This window comes from Anser anser (assembly GCF_964211835.1).
Source record: "Anser anser genome assembly, chromosome: Z".
Lineage (NCBI taxonomy): Eukaryota > Metazoa > Chordata > Aves > Anseriformes > Anatidae > Anser > Anser anser.
This window is the reverse complement of record NC_139723.1, coordinates 2,394,736-2,416,967: the sequence shown is the minus strand read 5'-3', so window position 1 is coordinate 2,416,967 and position 22,232 is coordinate 2,394,736. Positions and strand designations below refer to the sequence as shown.

At 37.8% G+C, this 22,232-nt stretch overlaps 1 protein-coding gene across 2 annotated transcripts in view; it reads right to left on the bottom strand.

Moving 5' to 3' along the window:
* Positions 1–7,066: 7,066 nt before the first annotated feature.
* Positions 7,067–22,232, bottom strand: part of KIAA0825 — a 259,062-nt gene continuing 243,896 nt past the window's right edge. For both annotated transcript variants that reach the window (XM_083817020.1, XM_083817016.1), the window contains one exon: positions 7,067–12,941. In XM_083817020.1, the coding sequence (XP_083673146.1) occupies positions 12,827–12,941 (115 nt within the window). In that variant the 3' untranslated portion in view covers positions 7,067–12,826. The remainder of the gene's footprint in view (positions 12,942–22,232) is intronic.

Sequence of the window (22,232 nt, the reverse complement as noted above, 5' to 3'; positions counted from 1 at the left end):
CCTTGCTCTGTTCAAAAAGCTATCCAGGTTTGGTCAAATTGCTGAAATTTATGCAAATGGTGTGTGGAGGCTGCTACCTCCGATGGTTATGTCCAGAGCAGAAGGCTGTGAGCTGTTCCTGTCCCAAGGATAACCAGGACGTAGGTGGTTCCACCCTTGTTAGCCCCCAGTACCCAGGCAAAGTACTGTGAGCTAGGACTGGGCCAGGTCTGTGTGGGAGAAGGTACAACATTTGTCATGCAGGTTGCTTCCAGCTCTGTTCTTATTCTGATGGAAAGCAGGAAGCCTCAATGACTCCAACACCCACAGAAGGAATAAGAGAAATCATTCTCCATGCAGAAGGCATTATAATGTAGATTCATAAAATAATAGAATATCACAAGTTGGAAGGGAACCACAAAGGTCATCAAGTTCAACTCCTGGCTCCACACACCACCACCCAAAAATCATACCCTATGTCTAAGAATATTGTACAAATGCATCTCAAACTCCATTAGGCTCAGTGCCCTGACCACAGCCCCGGGCATCCTGTCCCAGTGCCCGACCACCTCTGGGTGCAGAACCTTTCCCTAACCCCCAGCCTGACCCTCCCCTGTCCCAGCTCCATGCCGTCCCCTCGGGTCCTGTCGCTGTCCCCAGAGAGCAGAGCTCAGCGCCTGCCCCCCCGCTCCCCTCGTGAGGGAGCTGCAGGCCGCCATGAGGCCTCCCCTCGGCCTGCTCTGCTCTGGGCTGAACAAACCCAGGGACCTCAGCTGCTCCTCATACGTCTTGCCCTCTAGACCCTTCACCATCTTCATGGTCCTCTTTTGGACACTCTCTAATATTTTTATGTCCATCATATATTGTGGCACCCAAAGCTGCACACAGTACTTGAGATGAGGCCACACCAGTGCAGAGCAGAGCAGGACATCACTTCCATCAACCAGCCAGCAGTACTGTGCTTGACGTGCCCCAGGATGCGGTTGGCCCGTTTGGCTGCCAGGGCACACTGCTGACTCGACATTCAACTTGCCATCAACCAGAATCCCCAGATCCCTTTCCATGAAGCTGCTCTCCAGACACTTGTCCCCAGCCTGTACGTGTATTCAGGGTTGCCATGATTCAGGTGCTGAATACAGCACCTTGTTTAAATTTCATGTGGTTAGTGACTGCCCAGCCCTCTCATTTGTCAAGATCTCTCTGCAAGGCCTCTTCACACTTTGGGGAGTCAACAGCTCATGCTAATTTAGTATCATCCGAAAGCATATTTGGTATGCATTTGAGTCTTTCATCAAGTCCTTCATCATTTATAAAAACACTGAAGAGAACTGGCCCAGAAAATGGAGCCCTGTGGAACCCCACTAGTGACTGGCTGCTAGCCTGATGTAATTCCATTTACTATAATCGTGTGATCCTGACCCATCAGCCAATTGTTCACGCACCATATTATGTATTTGTCTAGCTATGTGCTGTTTGTCCAGAAGAATACTGTGAGAAACAGTATTGAAAGCTTTGCTAAAATCCAAAAAGATTGCATCTACTGTCAGAGGACATCTACTGTCTTCCCTTGGTCAACTAGATGGGTAACCTAGTCATAAAAGGAAATTGAGCTACTTAGGCAGAAGTTTTCCCTCATGAACTGGTGTTGGCTATGACCAATGACTGCATTGTCTTTCAGATTTTTCAGTAACTCCCAGAACAGACTTCTCCATAACTTTACCAATTGAGACTGACAGGTCTGTTATTCCCAGTGTCTTCTTTCTTGCCCTTCTTGAAAACTGGGGCAACACTTGCCAGCTTCCAGTCGTCTGGGACCTCTCCATATTCCCAAGACCATTGAAAGAAAATTAAGAGGGGCCTTGTGATGACATCAGCCAGCGCTTGCAGCAGCCTGGGATGAATCCCATCAAGCCCCTGATACAATTCCCTATGGGGAACATTACTGAAGGTGGGGATGATGATAAGTCAGAATAACCAGAATTGTAATGGCTGACAAGGAGACAAGAGAAGCCTAAGCTGAAAGGCAGTTATCAGGTAGGAGAAAAATGAGTAGGAGCACTCCTTAGGGACCGTGATAAGTTTTTGGACATAATATGTGCAATATACTCATTAATAAGATAGAAATCAGAATTTGTTATGCACCCATGAAATTTGCAGATGACACTAAGTTGAAAGGTATTATGAGTAATGATCTTCTTGACTACAATGAAAGAAATGGGAGGAAATTTAACAGTATAAAGTGCAAAATCAGTCACTGAAGGAACAGTACACTTTTGCTATAAACTCATTAGTTAGGGTAAATGAAGAAAAAAGGGGTCTCTTTATTAAGATTTCCTGAAGACCTCTTGAGACCTGATTTCTGTATCTTTGCCATTACGGCTAAGTCATCTAATAGCAGATGGTCACAGATCTGCAGCAGAGAGGCATTTCTCTTTTTTTTCTTTTTTTTCTTTTTTTTTTCTTTTTTTTTCTTTTTTTTTTTTTTCTGGTATAAGCTAGACATCCATCATACATGTTCACCTGGATTTGATCTGTAAAGGAGTCCTTACGTTTTCCACGCCTTTGTTTTTCCCCTCTGAAATATAAATAATAAAATAAAGGACACAGGCTTTATTCCTTAACCATGAAACAATTAGGAAATTTAATTTGAAAGAAAGCGAGGGAGTTTCAAAGAGGAAAAAATTGTCAACTGCTAGTCATATGAAATTAGCAATGACACTGTACTGAAAACAGCACAGAGGAAAAAAAAAAATCAAACTTGGAAACAAGACCTGGAGAAAAGCCACTAAACTAATAATGACTTGGAAGCAAGGGGCCTGGGATACCCTGGGACAGTGAGACAAGCAGGCCAGACGACTGGTGAAGGAGGCACCAACCTGGGTGAGTGTCTGTGCCAGTGTCTGTCTTCAGCAGAGATGGGAATAGCTGTTCTCACTGAGGGCTGCAGTCTGCATGACAGAGCATGAAATTTTCAGTGCTGTCAGTAGGAAAATACTTTTTTTTTTTTCTTTAATTTTGAGGCAAAAATGTAACTCAAAAGAATTGCACTGAACATGGGAGAAGTTATTTTAAGACTTCATCATCATATCTAAAGAGGAGCACACCAGGGGAACCAAATATTTGTAGTGTCTATGACAAGTGATCATGGTCTGAAGACAGTTCTTATTACAGTAACATAAATACTGCTTTAACAAGGCTTATTTCAAATGGCTGAAAAAAAAAAATGTCAAGTCTCATCAACTCAAAAAATTGAACGGAAAAGCTGAATGAAAATATTATGAATGAAACCACTTTGAACCCCCAAACATGAGTTTCTATTGTTCAGTACTGTAGCTTAGTAGAAGCAGGGAAGAAGCTCTTAAGATGATAAATATAAATGCATACTAAACAGACATAGAGGGAATTTCATAATAGATACCAAGGAAACTAGGAATTATTTGAAACTTAGATTAAACAAGTCAAAGCATAAAAGAGATAAAACAGCAAAATGCAGTATTTTTTCTTCTCATTCTCTGCAATACATTCTTTATGGTATGTTCTTTGTCATCCTAGATTTTTATGTTTCTATTGATTTTATTTATATTTTTTGCCTTCTTAAAAGCAGCCTGCAAACCTCCAACTGGCACAAAGACACTGAAACATAAAGCAAGATACGACAAGAAATTTGGAATGACAGAAGGCACCTTGTCTTTTTTTCTATTTTTTTTTATACCACCCGCTCACAATTAAAACTTTATCTCCTCCAGATGACACACAGAAGGTGGGCAGGATTTTAGAAGCAGCTGATAGATGATTGTAGCAAGTAGGATGTCTGACTTTAATAGCTATCCTGCAATGCAACTTTCATAAGCAGTTGTTAAATGCTCCTGTGGTTCAGTGCTGGTAGAATACCATAGCTTTTTCTTCAGACATACCTACATTTCTTCTTTCAGCATCTGATAATGTGAAGTCTTAACATCTTTAGTCCTCTGTGAGAAAATTGTAGGTTAAGAGCACTATAAACTGCACAAGCCTGGTTAGCAACAAGGGCACCCAAGTATGTTAAGACTGATCACTTTTATCTTACATGGGTCTGATTTACATTTATAATAAACGTAAAGTGGTTTGTTTCTACCACTTGAGCTTTGTACTGAATCCTGAAATTGAAAAATGCGATCCAGTTTAGGAATCATTTGCTGGGACACGAGGATGTAAAGGGTACTAAGGTAGAGGAGAATCACATTATACCTCTGCTCTGTCCTACTGACCACCTATTGTTGCTCACACTGTTAAAAACACAACATACTGTTTGAAGGAGAGGAATTTCTTTGCACAAGAGGAATCACTACTGAGCAACCTCCTTCCAGTTCTTGTCAGACTACAGATATGGAAAACACACAATTTTTTTTTGTAATAGGAAAAATGAGTATTTTTTAAACCAATGACAGCTGCCATTTCCAGAGATTAAAATAAATAAATAAATAAAGCCTGGCTTTGTAATCTAGCAGTTGTGTGTAAGAATAGGAAGCTCTAGGATGCATGGGTCTGGGAGAGTTATCCTGTGTCTTCTGGGACACAGTAATTCCTCCTGAAACTAAGCCCAAGAGAAAAGATGATGGAAGAAAAGAAAATCTCTCTCTAGAATTCCCTCTGTAGTTTCTGCTCATTCATTCTTGTGGCCTGACATCGATGGAATTTTTGTGTACTCTGCACAGCATATAAATAGAGAATGCATTTCATGAAAAATAAAAATATGTTAATTTTCCTGAGAAATATGATGTGTTATCTTTTGAGAAACACTTTTCACAAGAATTAAATTAGAAACTTTAAAAAAAAAATTACTGTGAAATAGTGAAAACTCGTGAAAAACCAACATTGTTCTTGAGTGCTGAAAAACATCTCTTCCTTTTGGCCTGAAAGTTCTCTTTCTTTAATTCAAAATTCTTATTCTGCTTGTTGTTTATACCCTGAATCTGTTTCTTATGTCTTATTCCTGGATAATTTATTTTGGTTCCTGCAATTGTGCCAGAAATATGATACACAAATACTCTCAAATTTGTCTTCAGCAGTTTTGCTGAAACTCAAACATACATAAATCTGTCATGACATTCACTCTTCATTATATGTTCTCGAGAATTTTTACAGTCTGTTATGTCTTTGTTTTTCACTTATTGCTTTTGCATTTGTTGTAAAGATTAAATATATATGATCTATATTTCAAGTTCCCACTCCTAGTTCTTTGGTCCTGTATATAGTTGTTCAAAAAATGCCAGACTGATATGAAAAGTTTTGGTGGAATGAAACAGAGATTGAAAGCAACTCTATTGACAGAACTTTATGGCTTGTGTTCTATTTGCTCTGTAGATATATGGGCTTATGATGTAAACTTTGCAAAGTTATTTCACTGCTGTTACATGTGCAAACAATTTAATTGTGCTTTGAATTTTGAAATATTAGACCTTAATACATGACCGCATGATTTATTTTTGCAAGAAGGTGCTTAGTATGCCTATATTTTTTTTCTGCTCCAAACTATCAATCCCTTAGCTCCACACATGATTTTTAAATAAATAATGCATGTTAGAGCAGATGACTGCTCCAGGGTATTATATAATTTTAAAAAAAAAATGTACAACTGTCATCTAAACAATTTGTGTACATATAAAGTGGAAAAGCAAATACATGTGCCTTTTCTGTTATGTAGTTTAAGTGCACCTTTCAGCACTCAAGTTGGAAAAATGAGATCCCTAAAAATGCACAGCATGATACCAGATTTTTTCTGTTGTTCCCACTTCAAAGAAGGAATACTGTGGATATCAGGGAGAGATCTGACAAAGCTGAACTAAGAAATCATGTTAACAATAGACCATTTTAGTAGAAATATCTAGATTGGATTAGTTTCTATAGGGCATATTGCCATGATAAACACTTTTTAAAGACTGAACTCATGAATATGGAAAGAAACCAAACCAGCAACAAAGGTAATAGAATTAAAAAAAACAGTGTAAACAGAATAAGCAGACAATCCCTTCTCCTTCCTCTCCTGCTCTTCAAGCAAAAACAAAACAAGCAAACAAACAAAAAACTCTTACAAAACAATGCGTCTCACCTTCATGCTTGTAAGATTGGAGATCAGCCCAAATATCAAGGAATGTTAGTGGTAAAATGCAGAAGCTTTAACCAGTGTTTCACTGCTGTATTTTGGTATCTCACCTGTACACACTGTACAGATTTGTATGCATTTTGTACAGTGCTGAGTAAGGCATGGTCATAGTCTCATCTGGAAACATCAGGAGATGTCATAAAACTGACATCTTGGCCAAAACTGGAGAAGGGATGGGATGGGATGGGATGGGATGGGATGGGATGGGATGGGATGGGATGGGATGGGATGGGATGGGACGGGACGGGATGGGATGGGATGGGATGGGTTGGGATGGGAAGGCAAGGCAAGGCAAGGCAAGGCAAAGGGTCATTGGCTACTTTTGGTGCAGAAATTCAAGAACTGTACCAGGGATACACTGTACTTTTCAAAACATGAAAAATTAAAACATTCTCTGATTCATGGCTTTAGAAGTACTGTGATCTGATAGCAAATGCTGGTACAAGTACAATCTTGCTCAATACTGTTGACCAGGTCCCTGGATAGGTGTTGGAAATAAACAGTCTACCTTGTTCTGGTTAATTGTCTGTCTGGAGAGAAGAGGGGGGCAGATGAATCATGCAATACATTTATGTTGCATTAATCCTGCTACCTCCATCAATCTGTCCATTAAAAAAGTAGATGGACATCTATGAAATCTGGGGGCCTTGACCGCAACAGGGGAGCTAGAAACTGGAAATTTCTTGCTGTTTGAATGGACCTGATCTGTTTGCCTCTGAAGAAACACTTCATAGCACACACTGAGACATCAATTTCCTGAAGTTAATACATACCTGCACGTAGGGTTTCTGCCAAGATTATTTCATTCCCAAAGCCACATCTGGCTTACTGTAGAAAGCAATCTCTTTGCTTGTCCATACACCACCTGCTGTTTCAACCTCTTACCTCTCAAATCTTCATTCCATTCTCTAGAGGGAAAGAATAATCTTAATCTACATAATAAAACCCATTTAAGTCATGTTTATTATATAGAATCGAAGATATCAACAAAGTGTACAGAACATAAGTAAACAATTCCATATTGGTATTATTTCGGAAATATACAGAGAGGTGACACTCCAAGTGAAGACGATTACTACATTTCTTGTATGATAATATTGCAGGTGGTCAGTTTGAATTTTACATTTATTAAATTGTTTGTTCCCTAAGACAATCAGGGAATCAGGTTTGAGAAGGCATAAGCTACATTGCTTTGTAAGTAGGTGTTTGACAGTTGGGAAAACAGGTGAGTTATGGATTTCCAAACATAAATTTAAAGTTCAGAGAACTTCAAGGACACAAAACCTAGGTCAGAACACATTAGTTTTAGTTAAAACAAACAAACAAATGAAAATCAAAAAATAAAGTATACAAATAGCTCCCATTATCCCAGGTAATGCAGGTAGCTTAGAACAATCGAAAAGCATAGATATTATGAAATGCATGTGGACCATGAAGAGCAGGAGGAGTGTTCAGACAGCCCCAAACCTCAAATAATTACCCAGATAGGACTTACTCTGCTTTAAGTCTCTGTGACAGTTAATTTAGAAAATGAATTATTTGTCCAGGTGCAACAGTGTGAACTGTAGCTATGCTCTAAATTATATCAAACGTTAAGCAGTAAGTTTTTCAAGGATGCTTGAAGGTCATTGAGGTGGAGAACAAAACAGAGCCAAAATAACACATGAAGTGTTATTTCCTCATGGAGGCCAAGTATCACGTAAATAGAACTTTTTACATAGGAAAAAGAGATTATGGGACAAAAGGCAAAGTACTTGGATATTATGCGATTAAAAACTCCCCACAGTTGCTTGTGTAACCATATGTCTGTCCTCTAGTGAATTCATCAAGGGACAAAGTATGTATGTCATTAACAGTTATCTTAAAGAACACGCTTCGGTGCATTGATAACCATACATCAGGTGTTTTCTATGAGTGAAAGCTTGCTCTACAACAGTCATTTTAATTAATGTATTTATTTATTGGGAAAGTTTTAAAGAGGTCTCTTTTCTCAGGTGATAGGATGTGAGGAAGAGGTATCAAGTTGTGGCAGGTTGTGCTTGGGTTGGGTATTAGGAAGAATTTCTTCATGTGGTCAAGCACTGGAATGGGTTGCCCAGGGAAGTGGTGGAGTCTCCATTCCTGCAGGTATTTAAGAGAGGTGTGGATGTGGCACTAAGGGATGTGGTTTGATGGTGGAGCTTGGTAGGCCAGGTAGATGGTCGGGCTTGATGATCTTGAAGGCCTTTTCCAACCTAGATCATTTTATGAGTCTCAGAGGTGGTTGCAATCTATCAGCAGCTGAAGTTTCCATCGATCTAAAGGGCCCAAACTGGTAGTCATCAAATTTGCTCTAGCCGTGATTTAAATGTGTCCTTCTCAGCTAGGGATAGTTATCTATATACAATCTTAATTCAGAAGACCACTTTATGTCATTAATACTTGGCAATTGCAAGTTCTTCTTGAGACTGTTGGTACAGAAAAACTGTTTGAGGAAAAACAGAAAAGGATTTGGATTTATTTTACTTGTTTGCGTGTTTCCATGCTTTTTTGATTTTGTTTTGTTTTGTTTTTGTTTTGTCGGCTTTGTGGAGTTGTTTCACTTGATGTAAACTGTGCTGAGATGCTTTTGCTACAGAGAAAGGTAGTGATGAAGCATCTGGTTCATATGAAGCATTTTAGTGGTGGGTATTACAAGGCAAACTTGACACCCAAACTGCTCAAGACCTTATATGCATTTCCCATACTACCTGCCTTATAACACCAGTCAGTTTAGTCTACTGCCCAAGTCTTGTGGTCCATTGATAGCGGGAAAACCAAGCTCACACTTGCCCAATTCCTGGGCCTTACATTTAACTGTTTTAGAGCTGCTGCTTCCAGTCATGCCACTGCTTCCCACACAGATGGTTACTGCAGGGAAGCAGCTTCTCATCGGCCAAGACCCACTTGAGATCTATATCCTTGCTTAGAAGTCTTCCCACTGCCATCAAGTTACTCTCTTGTTTCAAGCATAAGGCTATAAGTCTAATTGCTCAGTCTTTCAACTGGTGCCTTGTAAGTTTGAATTCTGTCTTTCACTACGAATGATTGCATGTATTTTTAAGGAGTTCCATAAAATAGTTTTATGTCAGCATATAATTGGTATCTTTCTGTAGATAAGATTCAGTACTATTTTGCTAAGACCTCCCATCTGAGAGGAAGGTGGAATATTTCTGTGTAAGGAGACTAATTAGAAGAAGCCAGGCCTCATGCCTATCTTGCACTGCTGTGAGGATGTGGAGATGAATTAGAGAACATCCATTCACCATCATGCATATTTCTAGAACAAACAGCTTTGTTGCCTGTGGTCTTTACAAAAGCCCTCTGCCAAAATAAAGTGTGATCAGTGGGAGACTGTTTGTCAGGACAGCAGTCACTAAAAGGCAGGGGTATATCTCAGTGTCTGTCATTTTCCAAAATTCTCGCTCTCTCGTCTGTCTTCCTGGAGTTTCTTTACAGTTAATGCTATCTCAGTTTCGTCCTGCTTCTAATTTCATTGACTGCCTTTCAAAAGTACCAAGATGCTAAGACTTGGAGCACCCTGAACTTGATATTGAACAAACATAATTACAGGCATTCCTTGCCACAAAGTCTCTAATTTTAGCCACAGTTTAGTAAAGAGAGCTTAGCATACTAAAATATTAAATGAGAATTAGGTGTCAGCTCTAATGTCAATCCTTAGTACTTAGGTTGTGCTATCTGATCCAATTCACTTGTGTAAGTATAATAATTTCCTTTTAAGCTATGTGCTGAGCCAACAAGGCCAGCTTTTGCCCATCCAGAAAGGTCTGCTGTACATAATAGATTTTTATCCTGATTTTTGACTCTCTTTCAGGAGCATTTAATGTGGTCAGACTGCACTAGTCATGCAACACAGGGACAATATTGCAGCCAGCAAATCTGTCCGTCATTGCCTTAATTTATTAAGGCTAAATGTAAATGTGAGACATTCTTGGGTCAACAAGTACTGAGAAAGAGACAGCACTTAAAATACAAAAGCAGAACATTGTGGCATTGTGAACCTATTGCTCTCCAGAATTAAAGCAATCTTAAGTTAATTACTGAATCAGAAGAACTTTGTCTAAGAATATAGAACTATTATTTATTTTAAAAGTGCCAAAGAATGTAGAAATCTGTTATACAAGCACTCCTGATTTTATACACCTTACAATGTAAAAATAATCAGCTCTTCCAAGTGTCTTTCATTTTTCTTCAATTAAGGGTTTAAGTTTAAAGTAAGCAGTCTTGATAAAATAATGGTATGTTTAGCAATCTTAGTAGTACGACTCTTATTATTACTGTAATTTCTTTGAACAAATGTGAATGTTACAAAAGTACGTGTTCAGCGTAAGTGATGGTGCCATGATGATATTTCTTTCATACCCTGAAGGTCAGTTAATAGGATCACTACACTGCAAACAAACCAAGCCCTGCTATTTCTCACTGAGGGACAGGTTCAACTTCAAACATGTTATCCTTCATTCAGACTCTAAAAGACATATATACATACATACAGGTTTGGATAAGGAAAACATCCAAATAAAGTATTGTGCAAAGGTACAGCTTTTAGTCAGGCTAGTTATTCTAGCTTCTCAGTTTCACACTGGTAAAGATTATAAATATACTGCTAAGAAAGAAAAAATTGTCTTTCTTAACCCACTGGGTTACTGCTGAATTAATTTGGCTGGGAGAAAAGGGAGGAAGGGGCATAAAGATGATTTTTTTTAACATGACTGTTTATAGATTATTCCAGAACCAGGCGTGTTGTGAATTTAAAGCATCATAACCAGTTTGGAATCACCCCACATATGGGCACACCCATTTCAGAGCAAGTGAGGGTTAGCTTATTTCACTTGCAAAGTTTATCGTATTCATAATAAGGGTTTCCCAGAAGCAGAGCTTTTTCACAAACTGTATTTCAGTCAGTTCCACCACATAGACAGAAATTTGCTTTACATGACTACACAAAAATTTAATTATGTACAATAGATTTTGCTAAAACAGGAAAGTATATTCTAACTCCAACTTCCACAAGCACAGACACAGTATTAGTATGGCTTGGAGCATGTATGCCTTGTGTCAGAATACTGCACCTGCCATAATAGGCAATCCCTGTATCCATTTTTTAAGCCTTAAAACCATAACTAATCTTCAAAGGTGAAATACAAAGAAAAGAAAAACTGTTTTTACACTTCATCACTTCTTTATGTTCCGAAATGACAATATCACTGGTAGAGGAAAAAGTCTGTTTTATTTTTTAAATAATATTTTTAGCGTTTGTGAAGTACCAGTGCCACATATCCCTTTTGTCGATGCAGTGTTGTAACAAGATCTTTGGAGATTTGTAGGAAGCAGCAGTCCCCATTTTCATTTTAAATGGTCAAATATTTTATATACATGATAAAAAAAAAGAGCAATTAAGAGGAGGAAAAACTGCATTTCAGATTAGACCCTATGGCAGCATTACTTTTAGGATTACCCATGCTGCTGCTGAAATCTTAGGTAAAAAATATGCCTCCCTTCCTATTCAAGTGGTCTGAGTTATGTCCATAATAGCATCTGTGAGAAGATGCACTGGGAATAGGCAAAGCTGCAGCTCAGATTACAGCCTTACCAAGATCTTGCCAGAATCCATCATCAGGCAGAGGAGATAGTTACCTTGGACTTCCAATGCAAGAAACAAATAGAATAATGATGGATTATTTTTAGAGAACTGTGGAAATACTAACCACAACCTCTGTATAAAAATTATTGTCAAAATAGGCTCTTGCCTAACTCAATAGCTATTTTTAATCTATGAGCAAGATCTCTAACTGGAAGCAACAAAAACAACAAAAAACAGTATTTGGGAAATCTGTATATTAGACAAGGAGGGCTTACTTTGAAAATGAAATTTTACTATATTTATCAGAAATAAATACGGGCTTCTATATTCTTTCTATTCTCAGTTCACTGTTAAGATAGTCCTTTGATCACTGCCTAAGAATATATATATATTTAAAAAAGAAAAGATCCGTTTCAAAACCTTGAATGCTGCCAGCAGGTTTCACTATGATCGGTCTTTGAAGCCATAACCCGCTGGACACCAAGTCCGGACTTTGTGAGGGCAATAATGTGGTGCATTTTTGCTTGGGAATAATGGCCAGCTGTACCCATCCCAGAGCGACTCGCCAAGGACTGCAGACCTGTGGCCCAAACCCATCCTTTGCCACCCCTTTTGTGTGGTTTAGTGCCAGCACTAAGCAGAACACGAGCACCAAGAGAAAGAAGAGGTCCTTGAGCTCTGCTCCGACACCAGCCAGGTACCGAATGGTAGATGCCAACACATCACTGGTGTTTGCTTAGAATGTGTCCAAAGTTGCCTTATTTTTAGATGCCATTGTGAGTTTTATAATTTTAAAGCAGCTCTTGGTTTGTCATTCAGGTTTAAGCCTCCACAGTATCAAGAAACACTTTCCTTGTTTTGTGACATTGACATTTCCATATATTGTTGCTTGTCTTATGCATGTGTTAACAACTGCTGCTTGGATGGGGTGACTAGACAATAACAGGGGAACATTCTTTAGTTTAAAACTCCTACTCAAGATATATATTCCTGAGATTTCTACTCCTGTCAGTTATAACTAAGCCATTAAGTTAATCATGTTGAATTCAGAAAAAGGTGCTACCCGAAACCTGTCAAGGTAATTATTCTTCTTTATCCTCTGAGGTAGGAGTGCTTTGTGTCAAATAAACATTTTTTAAGTGTTCCACCATAACTTTCTCCTCGTCTTCCAGATCTGCACCTTCTTTCATCTCCCACCTGAAAGAGAAATAACTTTTAATTAACTTTATTATGTGTTTTAAACCAGTTTTCAGAAAAGAAAGCTCCTACCAAATTTGTTACCAATTCATTGCTGTTGTGTTCCCCCCTCACCACCCTCACTGCATCAGCCAACACCACTGAAACATACAAAACAGTAAATTGCTGTTGTTGTGGCTGTCTGCTTCATTCCCTGTTTAAGGTATGTGTATAACATCTGGCTATACGGGCCCTTAGCACAGTTACATGTGCAAGCATCCCAGATGAATGCTATAAAACCAGGTGACTGGTTTCCTCTTTCTCCTTTTGCTAATGCACTGACGAGTCTCTTTAAACCTTGGCAAAAGAAGTGCAACCTTTAATTTGAATTTATGGCCCTCAGAGTCATTCTGAAACACCACTTTACCAGTTGAATAGACTTATTTTAATTAATATGATTTGTTGCGTATTTTTAGGTGGAGGAGTTTTTTGCTTAGAAGGAAGACAACTGAAAATGCTAAATGGAATGCATTCAAAACAGTTATTGCTGGAGGAATAATGCACAGAAATGTAGCAGTCTTTGCTAATGGAAGCTTAACAATAAATCAGCAGATTCCTTTTAAAGATAGTGACTTCATAGTTGTCAGCACATTTCATTGAATCTTAAACGTTAGTGTTGGTAAAAATCTTCAATGTCATCCAGTTTGGACATTCTTTAGTGTTCACTTTATGAAAAGTTATTACTAATACATTACATTACCATTTTATCAAAAAGTAGTCTATTTTTAAAGCATTTAAGCAGGTCCAATGAGGATAAGAATGTCTTCTATGCATTTGCTTAACAGTATCCATGAATTAAAGATCTATGAAATGAGCTTGGCACACACCTGGTCTCTCATGGAATTTTGAAATTGTTCCACTCCTACACTTAAAGTCTGGGGAGAGTGTTGGTTTGTAAAAGACTACTGGACAGCAAGCAAGGGGGCCACAGCATTTCTTTGCTGTTCTGAATCGGATGAATATTCAGGTGTCTGTGTTCAAACACAGAAAGAGTCAACATGTACTCTTTTAAAATTGGTCCAAAATGGAACATGTTTTTACTAGCATATCTAAAATGTGTGACAACTGTTTTGGCAATAGCAATTGGTACAAATCCAGTTAGCCAGTTCAAGCAATGTGAATGCGAATGACATTACCATCATGAATTACTTTCAAAATACAAGCTTCATCAATTGAACAGCCAACCTGTACGTCTCTGTTATTTCAAGTTATTAGTAACATAGCCCTTAGAGAAAATTTCCAAATACATAGCTGTCGTACATTTTATTTTTCTCTGGCCATATCTTGGAAGATAACATTAAATCAGGATTCCAAAAGGGTACTGAAATTATTTGAGCCAATCCATCATATCACCATTTTGCTTATACATAGCTACAGTCCATATAACCATAATAATATCAGTCAGAGTGTCCAGATGTGTAGTAAAACAAACTTTCATTATATTCTTCATATTTAAAAGAAAATGTGTTTAGAATAAGATGCCAACACCTTTGTAAACATTAGGGTAGAAATGGAAGTTTTCAGGCAATTACCACTAGTGTACTCAGAATTAAACATTTGAAATATTTTTGCAAATACACTGAAACACCAAATACTTCAGATGACATATTGTATGCACCTGAAGAGAATTGTTAAAACCTTTCCTCTGCATGCTGTTCCTCTCCATATTCCATAAAGCTGAACAAGGGAAGGAAAGCTAACAGAATATTTTTCAGACAGATGCAGCAAAACACTTCAGCACAGATAAATAACAGGAATCACTGAAGCTGGTCCCCTAGACCTTAGATCATGAGGTGAAAAAGGATACCTAGCCTTGGGAGGGCTTCTGTTTCCCCTCATAAATGAGGCAAGAGAGGAAGTCTTAGCTCGTGCATCCTTAAGCTAACAGAGGGCAAGGGGAGAATTCAGCACCCTAGGAAGGTTCAGCTATTCCAGCTCAGCTTTTCTTCGCAAGGTATCAATGTGCTATCCTTGCTCATAATTAGCATCAATACATCCATTTAGATAAACAGGCATACAGGAATATGTTCCGTGATGTGTTTGTCTCTCCACTATACTGAGTTATAAAAGCCAAAGAATCATTAAATTTGTTTGCAAAGATGCAGAGGAAAATATTTTTTCAGGGATCTTTTAAAAACCATGTATGACATTTTAGCAGGGCTAGATTTAAGACATCATGATACAATTACATATTGTAAAATATATTTGCATATATTTTGTAAATTGTACTTATAATCCCATGGAGTCACTTTTAAAAAAAATGTAGTGACTACATACTATGCTTAGGTGCCTGTTACAGACCAAAGGGAAATATATGCAGTTGATAGCAAAGAAGAAACATTCTAAATCAGAAATAAAACATACACCGTCATATCTTTACAGGGATAGCCAGAAGTGGCACAGATTTTACCTGCTGAAGATTGCCACTTTTGAAGAAGTTTCATTAAGAAGTTTCCTTTTCATTGATAAGTCTCCTTTTCATTGAGAAGTTTACTTTAATGCATACTCTTTGATTAGTTACTAAGTGTTTATTACAGCTCATTATTTATAGCAAATGTGTAAAGATTTGAGCGAAAATTATGCAGAAAATAACAGGGAAGAGTAAATATTAACAAAGTTGGTATGAAATGTAAGAATGCTATGAAATTCAGATGTATTTTGAACTTGAAAAATCACCTTACTGGTACTATTTGAGATACTAACCATGCCCTTTTTAAAGCTTATACAAAACAATGTATAAAAAGTGAACAGTTTGCAAAAAGGGTCACCCTAATATAAACATTCTATAGTGGTATCTTGTGTATTCATAATAGTGCTTATGTAGTATTTTGACATCTCTTGCATTTCTTAATAATTGCAGCTCTTAATAAGGACTTGATAAACCTTACAACATACTGCACTTACTGGAAGGAAAAAAAAAAAAGAAAGCACAGCCACTGGAACTAAAATATATGCTTGCCATACTGGAACCATTGTTATCTCCTATGGTAAAGCCGGTATCTCAGGTCATCTTGTAGGGAAGCTGGTGAATGATGAAACATTAACTGTACAGCTGTACATTAGATAGCTGAAAATATGCATTTCCTACCGAATAATAATAGCCATATATAATAACTGCTATGTATCAAAAAATAGCAATACATTTGATGTTGAGCTAAGAAGAGGAAATAATTCACATCCAATCTAAAGTAGACACAGACAGTGCCATTCAGACAGCATAATGTGGGTAAATATTCAGGCCTAGAGTACCACAAGCTCTTAAGTTTCTCTATATTTTGTTGAATTACCACTGGAAATCTTTACAGTTACACTATTTTCAAGAATAATTTTGATAAAAACAGTCAGTAAAAGCAGAAAAGGTCTCTTTTTGCCAAGTATTGTGCAAGAAAATAAGTCAAGGGTGGGAAAAGAATAAAAAGATATGCTTAAACTTAAATTCCATTCCTTCTTATGTTTATGTGATTTAAGAGTTGTTTCATGTAATGTTCATGAAAATATTTTCCACATATTCATCTTCATTTTCTTCAGTAAGCTGTTCTGCTGTAATTTTCAAACTTCCGTCTGAATGAATTTATTTATAAATAACACTATAAACTGAACGAGGCAAAAGAAAGCCATAATTTGTGCATAAACAACTAATCAATACAATTTTGTGAAACTGAAATGAAATTCATCCCATTGTTTCATAGGTGCAGATTTTCTGCAGGGGACTTCTCCCTCATATGGGCTGCCAGCTGTGGCACATTCTGTCATCGTGCAATGCGCTTGCAGCTGTGCAGCCCTCCCAGCTCTGTTAGCCCCGGTGTCCCTCTTTGTTTAAAGAACATTTTTCATGAGCAAGTACTTCCCTTTTAAACTTGAGTGGAAGTGAAATGATTAATTGTACTTTCTCCAAAAGAAGTCCTCATATTTGTCCCTATGTTTGCTCCTTGTAGAATATAATTATGAAAAATTTTATTAGCTGCTTGATGAAGACAAGACGACCTTTTTTTTTTTTTTTGCTGGCCATCGACAGAGAAAGAGGCAAGCAACAAAGCAAGCATGAAGCAGAGGTGGGTGTTTTGGTGTTTCATTTTTGCCTTTTGCAACCTCCACACTAGTTGTAAAACACCAGCACACATCTTGTTCTCAGACCTATGCTGGAGCTTCATGATTTTTGGTGAGATTTCAGTCACCTTTGGATGAAACAACCATTATCTCTGTGCTAGGTTACACCCATACGTTTGCACCTGAGATGGAAAATGTGTGGAGTCTGGTAGTTTTGGATAGTTCTTGATATTTTGAATGACAAATTTATGCATTTAAATTTAAATTTATATGCAATTTTTTGTTTTAACTAAAAAAAATAAAGGAAAAAAAAAACACCCATTTACCTTTAAATACATTGGAATAATGTCAATAAAGTCAGCCCCATTCCCTATGATGAGCTGCAAAGGGTAGAGAAATGCCACTCTTGAAGAAAGAAATATTATCTCTTGCTTATGGAGCATTTTAATGAATTATATTTTTGCTTGCCTTAGTTTGTGAAAGACAGTTGTGGAGTACGGTCCTGCAGGCAGTGAAACAATTGTTTTATCAATGTCTGTCATGTTTATATTGCATTGTGAGATGAGGAATCTCAGCAGCTGGTATCTTGCTTGCCACTTTTAAGTATTAGACAAATATACATCTCTGTAGCTTTCACTTCCTATTTCAGCTGAAAATACACCTTTTATAGCATGAAAAATCATAGCCCATGAAATGCATTTTATGTCTATATTAGAAAGATGTCTAAATCCACTGTTTGTCCTTAATCTCAAGTCCTGAGAAATCTTCCAGCTTCTATGTCAGACAACGTTTTATTTTTCTATCGGTACTTTAATCAGATTGCATTTGGTGAAAATATTTTTAAGACTGTAATAACATTTAAACTCCTTAAATTTTAACAGTTCAAAGGGCGTCTGCTTTGCTTCAGTCATTTGTGTAGTAATTGAATACTTCTACTACACATGTACTTCCCTGAAGGACAATAAAAATACAGGGAGGAGGACAGCCATCATCATACACAGCTACTATACTACTGAACAAGACCCAGAGCAACAATGCTGTGAATGTTAAGATTTTAGTAGTGATATTCACACTGAAATCACACCAACTGGGACAAGGTCTCTGTGTCTATCTAATGCAAACAAGTTCCTGTCTTTCTTAATCTGAAATAAACAATATACAACTGTAGAGGAAACTTACACTGCTTTCATAAAAATGTATGTGAAAATAATTGTCCTTCACCATATTCATAATTAAATCAAACTTGAAAATTTCAGTACAAACCATTCTATGATTCTCTGATTCTCTATTTCTATGAAATAGAAACTTCACAAGTGTTGGAATGAAATAATGAAAGATCATTTTTCAAGGCAAGAACACAGCTGCGAAGAATGTTGTCTAGGACAGGGGAAGGCACACAGCAAAAATTTTGTGAGAAGCTTTCCTGCTGGAATTGGAAAGAAGAGGCAGTGTTTAGCCAACCTTCCTGTTAATGTTGGTTGCTGTCTCTTATCTTTGAAAAATGGTGAATCAAGCCTCACAGACACCAAGCCATGAGTTGCAGAGAGAGGGAACATATTGCAACAGGATGCAGCTTTCTCTTATGTCTTTTTTTAATTTAACCTTTTTCTTTCAAATTCATAGCACAGTAGAAAGCATAGTATGTATAACACCTAAAATAAGAAACGGAGAAGAGAAATCATACATTTCTAATAGTGTTCTTCGACACTGCTTCAGTCCACAAATACTCCACTTGGACTAAGGCACCTGAATTCCCATAACACTTGTTTTGTCCTGGACCTTGGCCAGCTGGCTTTCCATAACTTCGCTCTTAGTCATGGAATATGTGTCTTCTGAAAGAGGGACTTGCTACTGCATTTAAGTGCATTTGGGAGTGAATTAGATTCTGTAATAGCATGAAGAAGAAAAGACTTATAGAAATATACATAGGTCAGCAGGATTGTTGAACTATAATGCTTTTGAGTGATGAAGTGAATGTGAGTACATTCCCTGTGTTGGCAGGGTTAAGGAGGGTGCTTGCCACTCTCATTTGTTGTTTAATAATAAATTATACTTGTCCTAATTTGTGAAAAAATTGGCTGAAAGCTTTTTAAAGACAGGGCAGATTTTAGATGACCTGTTCATTGTCAAATATTTTAATTAAGAGCTATATAAATTTAAATCCAACATGGGCACATTTGGTTTCAACATTTTATAAGTCCACGATGTAGGTTTTTATTCAAAATTATATCTGAATTTGGAATGTATTTTTGATTTTCCTAAATTTTCAAATATTTTTAACCTAAACTGATATTTTCATCTTTCCCGGTAACCAAATTTTTCGCTGTTGCTTTTTACTAAGTTAAAAACAAAATGAAACAAACTTCTTGGAGTCCTAAGCAAAGTTTATTCACAAAGGATAAATTCCTATAATGACATTCACAGAAATAATGGTGGTATGATCACATATGCTTATCGCCTACAGGTTGTATCGTCTCCCCATTCTTTTATTTCTACTTTAGACCATCCCAAGAAACTCTAGTGCATGTATTGAGTTGCTTATATGAGTCTCTGAATTAAATAAGAACATTTGTATCCTTGATTGTGCAAATCCACACAAAATATCAAATACATGTGCACGTACATATACTCACGTGAGAATGATGCGTAAGCATAGCAGACTAATGATGCAGACATTCAAGATTTCCATTTTATGGAAGAATGGGATCAATAACACTATGGATAAGCTAAGTGCTAGAATGTAAATATTTAAAGGATTTTGCATTCTGTACAATCTTTGTAACTTGATAATTATTTTTCAAGGAAATAAAGAAGTGCAAATTCACCAAAGGAAGTATGTTATGATCACAGTGCTGGCAACATTTCCATTAAGTAAATATAAGGTTTACCTGCGTATAATTACATGGTAGAGCTTGGGAACCAAAGCGCACGTAGAGCTTAGTGACCTGGTTTAGTGGTGGACTTGGCAGTGCTAGGTTAAAGGCTGGACTAGATGATGTTAGAGGTCTTTTTCAACCTATATGATTCTATGGTTCTGTGATCTACTAAAAATATTCTGCTCTTCAAATCATGCACTGTTTGTTCCCTCTCTTCACCCCTCCTCCTTTTATTTCAATTTACAGAGGCTTTCCATAATGAATACTGAAAACCCAATGTAAATACTTTAGAGGATTAAGCTTTCAAGTGTGGTTACTGTGGCATATGTATGTTCCATAAATACAAATACATAATATATCTGATGAGAAATTATATTTGATAATTTGACAGGTTTGTGGCATAGGAATAAAAAAAATAAAAATCATATTTTGACAACAAAAAACTTCCTCCCGTTGTTAAGAAGGCTACTTCTTATGCTACTATGATAGCATAAAAAGATTAATATTTTGAAAACATGGATTATTGTGGGGGTAATATAATCCCCTACTTTTCTTAAGATATTGAATTAAGTAATATTAATTTCCTCCCTTTTAAAAGAATTCTACTCAGTTCACGACTTGCAGAAAAAATGTGCAATCTAAGCAGAACACTTAGGGGAGCCAGAAAGCTGACTTGTACTGGTACCAAAAGGTTTTATTCAAATTTAAGCAAATGTTATGTCCTTTCACAATTGTAGCAAAGAAAAATCACTCCTGCCCAGTCCCTGGCCAGAACCCCCCAGTCTCCCATGAGGACCAGGCCTGCCCCATCCCAGTACCTGGCGCTCATCTAGAGCAGGGTCACCTGGAGCAGGTTGCTCAGGGCCTTGTCCCACAGGGGTTGGAGCATCTCCAAGGACAGAGACTCCACAACTTCTCTGGGCAATGTGGTCTAGACTTTGACCACCTTTTGAGTGAACAAAAGTGTTTTTCTTATGTTTGCACAGAATTTCCTGTAAGTGCCTGTTGCCTTCGGTCCTCTGAATGGGCACCACTGAGAAGAGACCCTCACCTCAGCTCCCCCCATCAGGGGAGATCTATCCACTCACACACATGAGCGAGACCCCCCTGAGCCTTCTCTTCTCCAGGCTGAGTAGTCCTACCTCTCTCAACTTCTCTTCGTTTCATCGTATTTCCCCATACCGTGTGGAACAACCCCAGATGGCACACAAACACCACATCTCCTTCACACCTATAGGAATCCTAGCAGGCAGCCTTACCAAAGGAAACATTAGCCCCGTCATTAGTGCTGTCCCATATGGCACAGTTGTCCCCCCTCAAGCATGCTGCAGCTGCATCTAGCGCTGACTAGTATGCGTTCATGTAACTAAAGATGGTATCATATGATATTTCTACATGGCATGAGAAAGCGTTGTAGATAAATGCCAGAGACAGGACTGAATGAGCTGGAAAGCGCATAGTTATGTTCGCGTGGTACTGGCCCAAGCTCAGAAGGCCATACCTGCAGCTAAGGGGGCAGACTTTGAATCGTTCAGAGGGCCTTAATTTTCACATTTTTACATATTCTAAATCTTCAGCTTGCAGTTTGAGTTATGTTTGGATATAGTACATTTATATGCTATCTTAAAAGTAAAGAGTGCCGTCTGGAAAATGCTGACAAAAATCCAATAAAGAATATCACAAGATGGTACACAAGCAAAGGCATGTTGCAGGAATATAATCCCAATACCCATATACAAGTAAAATAGTTATCTTTCACTAGTAGTAAAAAGACACCTATACATGTTTCAATATACACTAGAATGCACTATTTTTAGTCCTGGTAGGTGATTTTCTGGAAGGACTATCTGTTTTTGTGTAGTTCTCTCCATCTTTTTAGGCTAGACCCCTTGGAAACATGTAGTCAGTGAGGAGAGTGTCTCCGGCGTGGTGGCACAGCAGATGGGGTTCCTTGGGTGTCCCGTCCTTCTGCCCAGCTCACAGCTTAGGTATGGGACAATTCCCTCAACCAGACAACAGCACTGTTCTGCACGGATCTTGGTCAAATGCTCTTACTAGTGAAGGAAAGCTCCCTTCTGCTCCCAAGGACTTGGATCAGCCCATAACAATAGCATCACTTCTCAGAAGTGACTTGTACCCTGAGGAAAGGAAGCAAGTTTCCTTCGCATTATTTTATCCATGCAAACCTGTCCTTGCATAGAAAAATCGAAGTGATTATAGCTTTTGTAATAGCCTTTTGTAATAGCTGAAATACTGAAGTAAACATGCCCAAATCAGATATCTCTAGTGTACATGAGTACTTCATTTCCCTGTCTGAAACTGGCAGGGC